At 40.5% G+C, this 13960-nt stretch overlaps 1 protein-coding gene across 2 annotated transcripts in view; it reads left to right on the forward strand.

Moving 5' to 3' along the window:
- Positions 1–13492, forward strand: part of ETFDH (electron transfer flavoprotein dehydrogenase) — a gene marked incomplete at both ends in the record, with an annotated part of 33939 nt that extends 20447 nt beyond the window's left edge. For both annotated transcript variants that reach the window (XM_080697442.1, XM_080697443.1), the window contains 6 exons: positions 1678–1818; positions 2611–2754; positions 5941–6109; positions 9367–9549; positions 9885–10106; positions 13329–13492. In XM_080697442.1, coding sequence (XP_080553568.1) covers positions 1678–1818; positions 2611–2754; positions 5941–6109; positions 9367–9549; positions 9885–10106; positions 13329–13492 — 1023 coding nt within the window. The remainder of the gene's footprint in view (positions 1–1677; positions 1819–2610; positions 2755–5940; positions 6110–9366; positions 9550–9884; positions 10107–13328) is intronic.
- Positions 13493–13960: the final 468 nt, after the last annotated feature.

Consider the following 13960-nt stretch of genomic DNA (forward strand, 5'->3'; position numbering starts at 1 on the left):
TTTCCAAAAAATAAACAAAATAGGTCTGGAAGTGTAGCCCGGAGGTAGAAGAGCTTCCAGGAACCCCAGTACCACCAAAATTAATAATAATAGTAGTAGTAGTAGTAGTAGTAGTAGTAGTAGTAGTAAATAAGGCAGGTGCTGTTCCTCGGAGATCGAATGCCCCTTGGTTACATCCCCAGACCCACACAAAAAAAAATCTTGAAGAGCCAGGCATGGTGGCACACATTTGTAATCCCAGCATTTGGGAGGCTGAGACAGGAGGATTGCTGTTCACGGACAGCGTCAGCTACTTAGTGAGGCCCTTTACAACTCAGTGAGACCCTGTTTCAAAAATAAAGAATAAAAAACTGGGGCCAGGGGTATAGCTAGGTGGTAGGATCCCCCTGGGTTCCATCCTCAGTACCACAAGCAAAAACAAAACAAAACAAAGGCTTGAATTTGAAAATATTTGAAACTTGATTTTTGTTTTTATAGTAATACCATCTTCTTAGTAGAATAGGATTTGTTATCCATATGTTATTTGTAGGATGGCCACATTCTACCAAGACGTGTTTATTCAGAATTATAATGTGAGCCAAGGCATGGTGGCACACACCCGTAATCCCAGCTACTCTGGAGTCTCAGTCTCTTCTCCAGTCTGTTTGTCCAAATGTTAGGCTTATTTAACTAAAACTGTTCCAGGCTTGGTGACACATTCTTATAATTCAGTACTTGGGAGACTGAGACAGGAGGATCACAGATTCGAGACCAGCCTCAGCAATTTAGCAAGGCCCAAAGCAATCTACTGAGACCCTTTTCCAAAATAAAATACAGCTAGGAGTATTAGTTCAGAGGTAGAATGCCTCTGGCTCCCATCCTCAGTACCATTTATTTATTTACTTATTTATATTTATATATATTATATGTATCATAAAGTAACATCTTAAGTATGCAGCTTTATTAATTTTTACACAGTGAATACATTCATATAACTACCACCTGAGTGATAACAGAACATTATCCCAGAAGTTTTTCTCTTATCCTTTCAGTATTGTTTGATATAATCAAAGGAAAGTTTTAACAATTTGAGGCCCTGATCTTTTAAAGGGGTCATAACTTTTCCAACCAATTTCTTTAGGTTTTTTTTTTTTTTTTTTTTTTTTTGCTTTGGCAGTAGTGGAGATTGAACCCATGGGTACATTACCACCTAAGATACACCCTCAACCCTTTTCTTCTTTTTCTCTCTTTTTTTTTCTTTTCCTTTTTGTGGTACTGGAGATTGAACCCAGGGATGTTCTACTACTGAGTTACACCTCAACCCTTTTTAATATTTTATTTTGAAATAAAGTCTAAGATACCACACACTGGCCTCAAATCTTCTAATCCTCCTGTCTCAACCTCCCAAGTAGAGGCATGTGTCACCACACCTGGCTTTCAGCCCTCTTAATTTTGAGACAGGACTTTGCTAAATTACCAAAACTGGCCTGGAATCCGCAGTCTTCCTGCCTCCGGAGTTGCTGGAGTTAGACTTGTGCCACAGTACCTGGCCCCACCAATTTCTTTACTCAGATTCAACCTGTTGCAGTTTAATATCATTTCCTTTGATACATGAAGTAATTTTTTGTTACTCATATTATAGTTTTCTCTTTAATACTATCAAAAATTTTGATTTTGTTATGTGCTTTGGGTTTGTAGTTATGGATTATTGATGAAAAGAAGTGGAGCCCGGGGAGAGTGGATCATACGGTGGGCTGGCCCTTGGACAGACATACCTACGGAGGCTCTTTTCTCTATCACTTAAATGAAGGTGAACCCTTAGTAGCTCTGGGTTTTGTGGTAAGTTATATCCTCATTTGCGGAAGTTATATCCCCATTTGCTAGAGTTACAGGATTACCAGTGTTGTAAAGCAAGAGTTTTTAATCTGGAGAACATAAAATGCTTTTTTATTTAACGTTTACTTTTTAATGTTATCAAAGCCCATTTCCACTGTGGCATGCAGCCACCAGATATGAAATCAGCACAGAACTGAACCTGTAACTGTAAAAACAAGCAGTTTCTTCTTTCTTGGTCATCTGCATCTTCGTAGTAAATACACTTGAACATTAAAAGGAATGGAAAAATAATGTAAGGTTTTCTGCACCTGCATTGACGGCAGCTTTACAGTGGTGTCACGGGTAGACACGTACATGACACATTGTTGAATGAGTGCATTATTGGTGTGTTCACCCTGATCAGATGTTCAGTGCATCACTGTGGGTAGTTACCCTCCAAGTGACTTACACTTACCAAAGGAAAAAATTCTAGTTGCTAATTTCAGCACTTTGGTAATGCCTTGCAAAATTATCTGCTATATTTCTTGTCCTCTTTTTTCTAAATGTAATTTACATCCTTCATCTTTGCTGTAGTAATACTTTAGTATGGATTATTAGTATATTTCTAGAGTTGTTACTGATAAAAATAAAAACAAGTAATTGTAACCTCTTTTGGAGAAACATGAGACTCCAACCTAGTTATTTAAATTTGCATTATAGTATTTATTCCTACAAATACTTGTCATATAAGAAATGCATGTGCTTTTTGATAGATAAAGTCTAAATTATATAAATATGTCATCTGAACATTTTAAGGTTGGTCTAGACTATCAAAACCCATACCTGAGCCCATTTAGAGAGTTCCAAAGGTGGAAACACCATCCCAGCATTCAGCCAACATTGGAAGGTGGGAAAAGGATCGCCTACGGAGCCAGAGCTCTCAACGAAGGTGGATTTCAGGTAACTCTTTGAACTTTATTTCTTATTTTTGTTTCATAAATTAAGAATTAGAAATATGATGTAAGCCGGGCATGGTGGCACACACTTGTAATCCCAGCACTTCAGAGGCTGAGACAGGAGGATTGCATAGGTTTGAAACCAGCCTCAGCTACTTAGTGAGGCTCTTAGCAACTTAGTGAGACCCTGTTTCCAAATAAAATATAAAAATAGGTCTAGGATTAAGCCCGGAGATAGAAAATCCCCTGGGTTCCACCCCCAGCACCACCAAAAAAAAAAAGAAGAAGAGGAGGGGCGGGGGGGGGGAAGAGGAGGAGGAGGAGGAGGAGGAAAGAAAAAGAAAAATATGATGTAACCAGCCAGGTATGGTGGCACACACCTGTAACCCTAGTACTTGGAAGGCTAAGAGAGAAGGACTGCAAATTTGAGGCCAGCCTCAGCAATTTAGTGAGTAAATTTAATGGTATGAAATATGGTATATACACACAGTTGAATTTTACACAACCATCAGAAAGCATAAAATGATGTCATTTTCAAGAAAATGATGGAAACCAGGTGTGGTGGCACACGCTTATAATCTCAACATTTGAGAGGCAGAGACCAGAGGATCACAGTTCCTGGACAGCCTCAGCTACTTAGCAAGGCCCTTCACAACTCAGTGAGACCCTGTTTAAAAAAATAAAAAAGACTAAGGCCGGGCGTGGTGGCGCACGCTTGTAATCCCCACGCTTGGGAGGCTGAGACAGGAGGATCGCGCAGGTTCGAAGCCAGCCTCAGCTACTTAGTGAGGCTCTCAGCAACTTAGTGAGACCCTGTTTCCAAATAAAATATAAAATGGGTCTGGGAGTATAGCCCGGAGGTAGAAAGCCTCTGGGTTCCACCCCCAGTACCACCAAAATAAATAAGTAAATATAAAAAAGACTAAGCCGAGAGTGGTGGCACACACTTGTAATCACAGCGCTTGGGAGGCTGAGACAGGAGGATCACACAGGTTCGAAGCCAGCTTCCTCTACTTAGGCTCTCAGCAACTTAGTGAAACCGTTTCCAAGTAAAATATTAAATAGGTCTGGGAGTATAGCCCGGAGGTAGAAAAGCCCCTGCGTTCTACCCTCAGTACCACCAAAAATAAAAAAATTAAAAGACTAAAACATAGGACTGGAGATGTAGCTCAGAGGTAGAATGCCCCTGGGTTCCATCCCCAGTACCACAAAAGAAAAGAAAAGAAAATGGATAGAACTACAAAATATTAAACCAAATGAGATCCAACTGTCTTAGAAAGCCAAGGATTGAAAGTTTTCTAGTTAGTGGAAGCCAGAACAAAAATAGGAAGCAAAAGGGACTTCATTCATATGAGAACAAACAGAATAGTGGAAAAAGATTAGGGGGAGAGGGCAGGGGGGAGGGGGAGGAGAAAACCAGGTTTGAGGATGAAAGGTTATGTCCATATAAGAAAGTTTAAGCAGGGCATGGTGGCACAGGCCTGTACTATTACTCAGCCCTTGGGAGGCTGAGGCAAGGGGACTGAAGGTTCAGTGCCAGCCTCAACAACTTAGGGAGACCCTGTTTCTCAATAATAAATAAAATAGGGGTGGGGGTATAGCTCAGGTGTAGAATGCTCCTAGGTTCATCCCCAGTATGGCAAAAAAAAAAAAAAAGAACAGTTGAGTACCAATCTCACTAGCATGTATGCAGAGGAAGGGGAGGACACAAAAGGAAACACCAAGTAACATGTGCATGTATGTTTGCATCACTTGGACTCTTGCTGTGATGTCTGATTATGCTGTACGAATAACAGTGGAAAATTATTTTGGAAATTTTGCTTATGTTTATTAAACGTTTAGAGCTAGGCAGGGTGGTGAATGCCTTTCATCCCAGTGCCTGAGAGGCTGAGACAGGAGGATTGCAGGTTCAAGACCAGCCTCAATAACCTAATGAGACAGTTTCAAAAATAAAGAGAGATGAGGATGAGTCAGGCATGGTGGTTCATGCCTATAATCTCAGTACCTGGGAAGCTGAGACAGGAGGATCACAGGTTGGAGGACAGCTTCAGCAAGTACCAAGACTCTCATCAACCTAGCAAGACCTTGTTTCAAAAATAAAAATAAAAGCCGGGCGTGGTGGCGCACGCTTGTAATCCCTGTGCTTGGGAGGTGGAGACAGGAGGATCGCACAGGTTCAAAGCCAGCTGCACTGGCCTAAGAGACCCTTTTTCCAAATAAAAAAAAAGTTCAAAAAAAGAATAGGTCTGGAAGTGTAGCCCAGCGGTAGAAGAGCTTCCAGGAACCCCAGTACCACCAAAAAAAAAAAAAAAAAATAGCTGTGCATGGTGGTGCATGTTTGTACTCCCGGTGCTTGGGAGGCTGAGACAGGATTGCACAGGTTCGAAGCCAGCCTTAGCTATTTAGTGAGGCTCTCAGCAACTTGGTGAGACCCTGTTTCCAAATAAAATATAAAGCAGGTCTGGGAGGATAGCCCGGAGGTAGAAAGCCTCTGGGTTCCACCCCCAGTACCACCAAAATAAATAAATAAATAAAAATAAAAATAAATAAGGCTGGGGATATAGCTCAGAGGTTGAATATCCCTGGGTTCAATCCCCAGTACTGTAAAAAAAAAAAAAAAAAAAAAAAAGAAAGAAAAAAAGTAAGTTTTAAAGCCAATCCCAAGGGACAGGGAGGGAATGGGGTAGGAATTGGGTAGGGGTTAAATCAGCGATGTGTACATGCTTGTACACACAAGTTTTTTACCCCAATATGATGTTTGAATATAATGCACCAATTAAAAAAAAATTTTAAGGAAAAAAAATAAAGTTACCCCAGGTTAAATAGTTTTAAAAAATCCAATATTTTTCTTGTAGACTATTGTGTTAGTATAAAGGCCAAGACTTATGTACATATACCTATAAAATAAGGAAGAATAAAAGTATTTTATGGAAAAAAAAATAAAGCCAAGCCCAGGTACCGCAAAAAAAATAAAATCGTTTCAATCTTAATTTTTTCCCATGTAGGTCGGTCATGGGGTATGCAAACCTAATTCTCACTGTTATGGAAGGAAACACTGCCTTGCTGTTCCTTCCCATGCTGCATTCATTTGCATGTGTTCACTGGCCTTTCTCTGCAGCTCCGGAAGACTGAGAGTATTGTTTCGCCTACTCTGAGCTAACAGATGTATTCTGAATCTTTCCTTCCTCAGTCTATACCAAAGCTCACCTTTCCTGGTGGTCTACTAATTGGCTGTAGCCCTGGTTTCATGAATGTTCCCAAGATCAAAGGTACCCACACGGCAATGAAAAGTGGAAGTTTGGCAGCAGAATCAATTTTTAATCAACTAACTAATGAAAATCTCCAATCAAAGACAATAGGTAAGAAATTTCTATTACAGGAAAGAAAGTTATTTCGTTGTATCTACTGCAGTTGACATTAAATGACACACATCACAGCCTGGCACAGTGGCACAGATCTGTAATCCCAGTGCTTGGGAGGCTGAGACATGTCTTTTTTTTTTTTTTTTTTTTTTTTTTTTTTGCGGGTCTGGGGATGGAACCCAGGGGCATTTGACCTCCAAGCTACACCCCCTGCCCTGTTTTTTATTCTTTATTTTGAAACCGGGTCTCACTGACTTGCAGAGGGCCTCACTAAGTAGCTGAGGCTGTCCGCGAACCGCGATCCTCCAGTCTCAGCCTCCTGAATGCTGGGATTACACACATGCACCACCACACCTGGCTGAGACATGTTTGACACCAGCCTTAGAACTTTGGTTAGACCCTGTCTCGAAATAAAAAAACAAATTGGGCTGCTGGTACAGCTTAGAGGTAGAATACCCTGGGTTCAATCCTCAGTATTGGAAAGAAGGAAAGAAAAAAATAAAGAGGCTAAGACATGAGGATCACAGGTTTAAGGCTAGCCTCAGCAACTTAATGTTCTATGCAACCTAGTGAAACCCTGTTTCAGGACAACAAAAACTTTGTATGTGTGTGTAGGGTCTAATCCAGGGGCATTCTACCTCCAAGCTACAGCCTCAGCCCTGTTTTTTTTTTTTAATTTATTTATTTATTTATGTATTTATTACAGTAGTGGGGATGGAATCCACGGGGATTCTACCACTGAGCTACACCCCAGCCCTATTTTTTATTCTTTACTTTGAAATGGGGTCTCACTGAGTTACAAAGGGCCTCACTAAGTAGTAGCTGAGGCTGTCCTCAAACCGCGATCCTCCTGTCTCAGCCTCCCAAATCCTGGGATTACAAGCATGTGTCGCCACGCCCGGCTCTCATTTTTATTTGGAAAGAGGGTCTCGCTAAGTTAATGAGACTCTCGCTACTTGCTAAGGCTGCCCTTGAACCTGTGAACCTCCTGTCTCAGCCTCCCAACTACTGGGATTACAAGTATGTGTCACTACGCCAGGCTTCAAAACAGAAAATTTAAATAGGGGTTGGAGGTGTAACTTGGAGCTACAATACCCCTGGATCCAATCCCCAGTACCATGAAAAAAGACATACCACATTTGTCCCTTTGTATACAGTATGAAGATGTGTGCTGTACAAAAATGAGAAACAACTATATGACCTACTCTGAATACTTAAGTCAGGGTTTTAAAAGTGTTTTAGCCAGGCGTGGTGGTGCACGCTTGTAATCCCAGTACTTGGGAGGCTGAGACAGGAAGATCATAGGTTTGAGGCCAGCCTGTTACTTAGTGAAGCCCTCTGCAATTTAGTGAGACCTCGTTTCAAAATAAAGAATAAAATAGAGCTGGGGATATAGCTCAGAGATAGAATGCTCTTGGGTTCAATCCCCAATACCACAAAAAATAAAAATAAAAAAAGTTGTATTTACATCAAAGTTAATAATAATACCAGTGGTATCCCCCTTCCTAGAATCTACTTCAAATTTTATTGTTCTGCATTTACATTATACACATGTAATATACACATTAAGATGTGTCATAAATACCAGAACAACTTTAGGCTAAAGATAGAACAGCTTTGCAGAAGGCAAAATTGGCTGCCTATTCCTTAACAGGGATGGTAGGTACAGGCCAAAGATAGCAAAAACAACCAGCACTTATACCTCACTTACACCTTTAATCTAAAAAGACCCTCTGGTGATGCTCAGTTTTTCTCAAAACCAGTTTCCTCGCCCCTCTGACTTCCCCTCATTCTACTCCATTGCAATCACTGGCCTCTTTACAGTTCCATAAACATGCCATGCTTGACCCGTCTCATGTTCTGCTCAGAACAGCTCCCTCCATCCCTCTGCCTTTGTTCAAGTATTGCTCAAGTGGCCCTGTCTTCACACCAATTAATCTCCACTGCCAAAGAGCACGACCCCTGACACATTTCTTTTTTTAGTGTTTCCAACCTTTTGGCACACTATTTACTTGACACATAGTAGCAGCTCAGTAGATATTTGATATAAGCCCTGTTCTTTAGGATGACATGGAATGGCAGGCTAGAAACTTTGTTGGACCACCAGCCATACTTCAGCTGTGTCATGTACACAGAGTATCGCATAGAGCTAGTACTGGAGCCAGTGCATTCCAGAAGACAAGGAGTGAAACCCATGAGAAAGGAAAGGAAAGCCAGGACAGGAAGCAGAGTGCTCACTGAGTTCATGAATGACAGTGAGAAGTACCAGTTATCTCCTTAAATATTAAGGGCATGCACCAAGTTGTAGGTATTATTATGATTCTCTAGGGCAGCCCTAACAAGGTACCATATACTAGGTAACTCAACAGAAATATCCAGGCATGGTGGTGCTCACTTGTAATCCTAGTACTTGGGAGCCTGAGAAAGGAGGATCGCAGGTTCACAACCAGCCTCACCAACTTAGTGATACCCTGTTTCAAAATAAAGAATTAAAAAATAGGGCTGGGGGTATAGCTCAGAGGTAGAATGCCCAAGTTCAATCCCCAGTACCACAAAAACAAACAATAAAACAGATATATTCTTCCCAAGTTATACAAGCTAGAAACCCAAAATCAAAGTGTTGGCAGGAACATACATTCTGAAGTCTCTGCAGATTTTTTTTGTCTCCCCAGCTTCTTTCTGCAAGCTTTACACATTTCTTGGCTTGTGGAAATTTAACACCAGTCTCTACTTCCACCTTCACCTGACTGTCTTTGTCTTGTCTCTTGTTAAGAGGATGCAGGTCACATTGGATTAGGGACCCAGTTACACCTACAGCCCCCTCCCTATTACAGGGTCACAGTAGGAGAGGTGGGGGTTAGGACTTTATAATTTTGCAGGGGCATATTTCAACTCATTGCAGGTAAAAGTGGGTTGAATGATGAATTAAAAAATTTTTACTTTTATAGGTACCATTAACTTTTTAAGCTTCCTTTTCAGTTTTGCTGAATTCTCATAATTTCAGAATTCAGGTTGGGGGTATAGTTCAGTGAATGTTGAACTACCATGAGTGAAGCCCAGTATTTGATCCCCAGCACTACCAAAGAAATCAAATGCCTTACTCTCAAATCATTCCCCTTCTGGAAGGTGCTAACATTTAAAATCTACTTAAGATTCACCAATTGGATTTTTGAGTAGCAAAATACCTTGACAGTAGAGTACTGTAAGCACCTGGAGGAAATTTTACCCTTAACGTTTCATGTTTCTCATAAAAGGACTCCATGTAACTGAGTATGAAGACAATTTGAAAAAATCTTGGATATGGAAAGAGCTATATTCTGTTAGAAATATAAGACCTTCCTGCCATGGAATATTAGGTGTATATGGAGGGATGATTTACACTGGAATATTTTACTGGATATTCAGAGGAATGGAGCCGTGGACTCTAAAACATAAAGGTAATCTAAAACCCAAAAATATGAGATATCCTCAAAATTTCATACATGGGATCCAGATCCACTAACTAGTAGAAAACTTTTAATGTCAATTTGTTTGGTTGCATAAATTATATTCAGTGTCTTAAAGAACAGTAGAATTGCACAAGAATTAAAAGTCATTTCTTTAGTATAACATTTTAATTTTTATAAATGCTTAAGAAAGTACTTGAGGACTGGTGATTGGGGTACAATATTTGAAGATCTGGGGGTAAAGCTTAATAAATGCCTGGGTTTAATCTAGTATTATTTGCATGCTTGAAATTTGTTATTAAACATCTTCCTCAAAATTGTTGAAGGTTCTGATTCTGATCAACTCAAGCCAGCCAAGGACTGCACACCTATTGAATATCCAAAACCTGATGGACAGATCAGTTTTGACCTTTTGTCATCCGTGGCCTTAAGCGGTACTAATCATGAACATGACCAGCCAGCACATTTAACCTTAAAGGATGACAGTGTACCTGTAAATAGAAACCTGTCAGTATATGATGGGCCTGAACAGCGATTCTGCCCTGCAGGTCAGTATTGATTTCCTTCCATCCCTAAATACTAATGCAGATACTTGCTTCAAACATTTTCAGAATATGATTATTTTTTTTTCTTCTTCTTTTTTTCTTATGCCATACTGGAGATGGAACCCAGGGGCATTCTACCTCCGAGTTACACCCTCAGCCCTATTTTTTATTCTCTTTATTTTGGTGGTACGAGGTTCCTGGAAACCCTTCTACCTCCGGGCTATACTCCCAGACCTATTTTTATATATACTTTTTTTTTTTTTTTTTTTTTGGAAACAGGGTCTCATAAGCCAGTGAAGCTGACTTCGAACCTGCGTGATCCTCCTGTCTCCACCTCCCAAGCAAACATGTGCCACCACGCCCGGCTATTCTCTTTATTTTGAAACAGGGTCTCACTGAGTTGCAGAGGGCCTCACTTAGTAGTAGCTGATGCTGGCCATGAACTGTGATCTTCCTGTCTCAGCCTCCCAAATGCTGGGATTACAAGCATGTGCCACCACATCCGGCTTGATTCTGTTATTTTAATAAATTATTTCTGAGATGAGCATGGTGGTACACACGTATAATCCCAGTACTTCGGAGGCTGAGACAGTAAGATTGCAGGTTTTTGACCCACCTCAGAAACTTAGTCTTAGCAACCTACAGCAGGGAATTTTTAAGCCTATTCAAATGACATTTCTCCAGCCTTTTCTGTCTACCTTTGGACCAAGGACTATGAAACACCAAAGAATACTTCTGTTCTTGTAATTTTTTTTTTACTTTTGTTTTTTTATTGTCTGCTTTTAATGGTAGGGACTGAACCTAGGGACATCCTACCATCTGAGCTACACCTTCAGCTCTATTTTTTTATTCTGAAATATGGTCTCACTGAATTGCGGAGGGCCTAAGTTGCAGAGGCTGGCCACGAACTTGTGTTCCTCCTCTCAGCCTTCCAAGTACTGGAATTATACAAGTGTGTGCCACCACACCGGTTTATGATGAAGTTTTTTGGTTTTGTTTGTTTGTGGGTCTGGGGATGGAACCCAGGGGCATTTGACCTCCGAGCTACACCCCCTGCCATTTTTTATTCTTTTATTTTGAAACAGGGTCTCACTAAGTTGCAGAAAGCCTGAGTAGCTGAGGCTGTCCACGAACCGCGTTCCTCTGGTCTCAGCCTCCCAAATGCTGGGGTTACAAGCGTGCGCCACCACGCTCGGCTTTATGATGAAGTTTTAAAAAAAAGTTTTTTATCATGGCAGCTCCTGTGCACCCAATGTGCACACATGCTAGAATATGTTCTAGCCACACTGAGTTCCTAAAGTCCTAAACTTTAAATCACTGTGCCATATCTTTACTGTTTTCAACTAAAATTATAGTAATCAGAACCATTCTCAAATAATGTGGTAGAGAAAATAGTGTAAAGATATGTGATAATTAGTACATTCTCAAAAGAAATTAGAATGTAAGCAAGCTCTTCAAGGACAAAGGTCTTGACTGTAGATCTTAAAAATAGTTTCACTGGAGCCAGGAATGGTGGTGCACGCTCCTAATCCCAGTACTTGGGAGGCTGAGACAGGAGGACCACACATGTTCAAAACCAGCCTCAACTACTTAGTGAGACCCTGTTTGCAAATAAGTATAAAATAGGTCTGAGAGAATAGCCCAGGGGCAGAAAAGCCCCTGGGTTCTACCCCCAGTAGTACCACACACAAAAAAATAGTTTTGCCTGGCGCAGTTGCACATGCTTGTGACCCCAGCATTTGGGAGGCTGAGACGGGAGGATTGTGCTTCGCAGACAACCTCAGCTACTTTGTGAGACCCTTTTTCAAAAATAAAAAACACTGTCGGGTGTGGTGGCACACGCTTGTAATCCCCGCACTTGGGAGGCGGAGACAGGATCGCGCAGGTTCGAAGCCAGCTGTGCTGGCTTAAGAGACCCTATTTCCAAATTAAAAAGCATAAAAATAGGTCTGAGAATGTAGCTCGGAGGTAGAAGGGTTTCCAGGAACCCCAGTACTACCACCAAAAAAAAAAAAAAAAAAAAAAAACTAACTAAAAAACACTAAAAAAAAATGGCATATGGCTGGGGGTGTAGCTCAAAAGTACAATGCCCAAGTTCCATCCCCAATACCGTAAAACAAAGTTTCATCAGTTTTAAATTCTTGGAGAGTAAGGGCTGGATCTAAATTTTTTTTTTCAGCTACAGCATATATACATGTATACAAGGATTCCCTTTAATTGTGTAGATTAATATAGCAGCAGCATATACCAAGATGCCCAAAATATTCTCCATGGACAAACATTCACAAAACTACTTTTAAGGTTTCTGCTGTTCCTTCTAGGGTTTTAAATCTACCAGGGTTTTAAATCTACCTTTGAGCCTGAGAGAATGAGACAGAATCAGGTTCAAGGCCAGCCTCAGCAACTTAGCAAGCCCCTATTTCAAAACAAATAGTAAAAAGCACAGGGGTTGTACGCTGGTGGTAGAATACCCCCTGGATTCAATTCCCAGTACCCCCCCCCCACAAAAGTCTACTTTTGAACCTGGTCTAAGAGCACATGCCTATAATCCCACCTACACATGAGACTTTGGCAGAAAGATGCCAAGTTCAAGGCCAGCCTGGAAACTTAGCAAGACCCTGTTTCAAAATTTTTTTTAAATAAGGGCTACGAATATAGACAAGTGGTAAAGTACTTGCCTAGAGTGCCAAAAGAAGGTCTACTTTTGAATTAATTTAAAATGTTTAAGCCGGGCATGGTGGCGCACGCTTGTAATCCCCGTGCTAGGGAGGCTGAGACAGGAGGATCGCACAGGTTCGAAGCCAGCCTCAGGTACTTAGTGAGGCTCTCAGCAACTTAGTGAGACCCTGTTTCCAAATAAAATAGAAAATAGGTCTAGGAGTATAGCCCAGAGGTAGAAAGCCCCTGGGTTCCACTCCCAGTACCACCAAAAAATATATAAAAATAAAAATAAAATGTTTAGAGCAGTGCATGGTGGCACATGCTTGTAATCATAGCATTCGGGAGGCTGAGACCAGAGGACTGTGGTTCAGGGACAGCCTCAGCTACTAAATGAGACCTGCAATTCAGTGAGACCTGGTTTCAAAATAAAGAATTTAAAAAAAAAAAAAAAGGGCAGTGGGTGTAGCTCAGAGGTCGAATGACCCTGGGTTCCAGCCCCAGACCCGCAAAAAAAAAAAAAAAAAAAAAAAAAAAAGTTTAAATTAGGTACTTTTTTTTTTGCAGGAGTTTATGAATTTGTACCTTTGGAAGAAGGTGATGGATTTCGGTTACAGATCAATGCTCAGAACTGTGTGCACTGTAAAACATGTGATATTAAAGATCCAAGTCAGAATATTAACTGGGTGGTACCCGAAGGTGGAGGAGGACCTGCGTACAATGGAATGTAAACTGCAATTTACTTCATTTGCAGGCACATTTGATAACTAAGTTTCTTTAAAATGTAAATGTATGGCAAACTAACATTAAAGTATCCAGGGGTGAATAAGTGTCCTTCACAAAATTACTGATGAATAAAAATTTTATATCTAAAATTATTCCATAAAGATTGTGGAATATTTCCTTTAAGTAAAACTTCATAAATAATAGCATCTATTTACCAGCATATTTCAGCACCACCAGGAAAATATGCTATTGGACTTTACTGTGCTTTTTGACTTGCTAAATTTAGTATCTCTATAAAAATGTGTAGGTCCTAGACTAGGGATCTGCAAGTACCACTTATATAGTTTTATTGAAACACAGCTATGCCCACTGGTTATGTATATTATGTATGACTAATTTTGAGTTAAAATTGATTTGCAGTTGCAGAGTTGAATCATTAGACTAGACAGCACACAAAGCCTAAATATTTTAAT

This window comes from Muscardinus avellanarius (assembly GCF_963383645.1).
Source record: "Muscardinus avellanarius genome assembly, chromosome: 6".
Taxonomy (NCBI): domain Eukaryota; kingdom Metazoa; phylum Chordata; class Mammalia; order Rodentia; family Gliridae; genus Muscardinus; species Muscardinus avellanarius.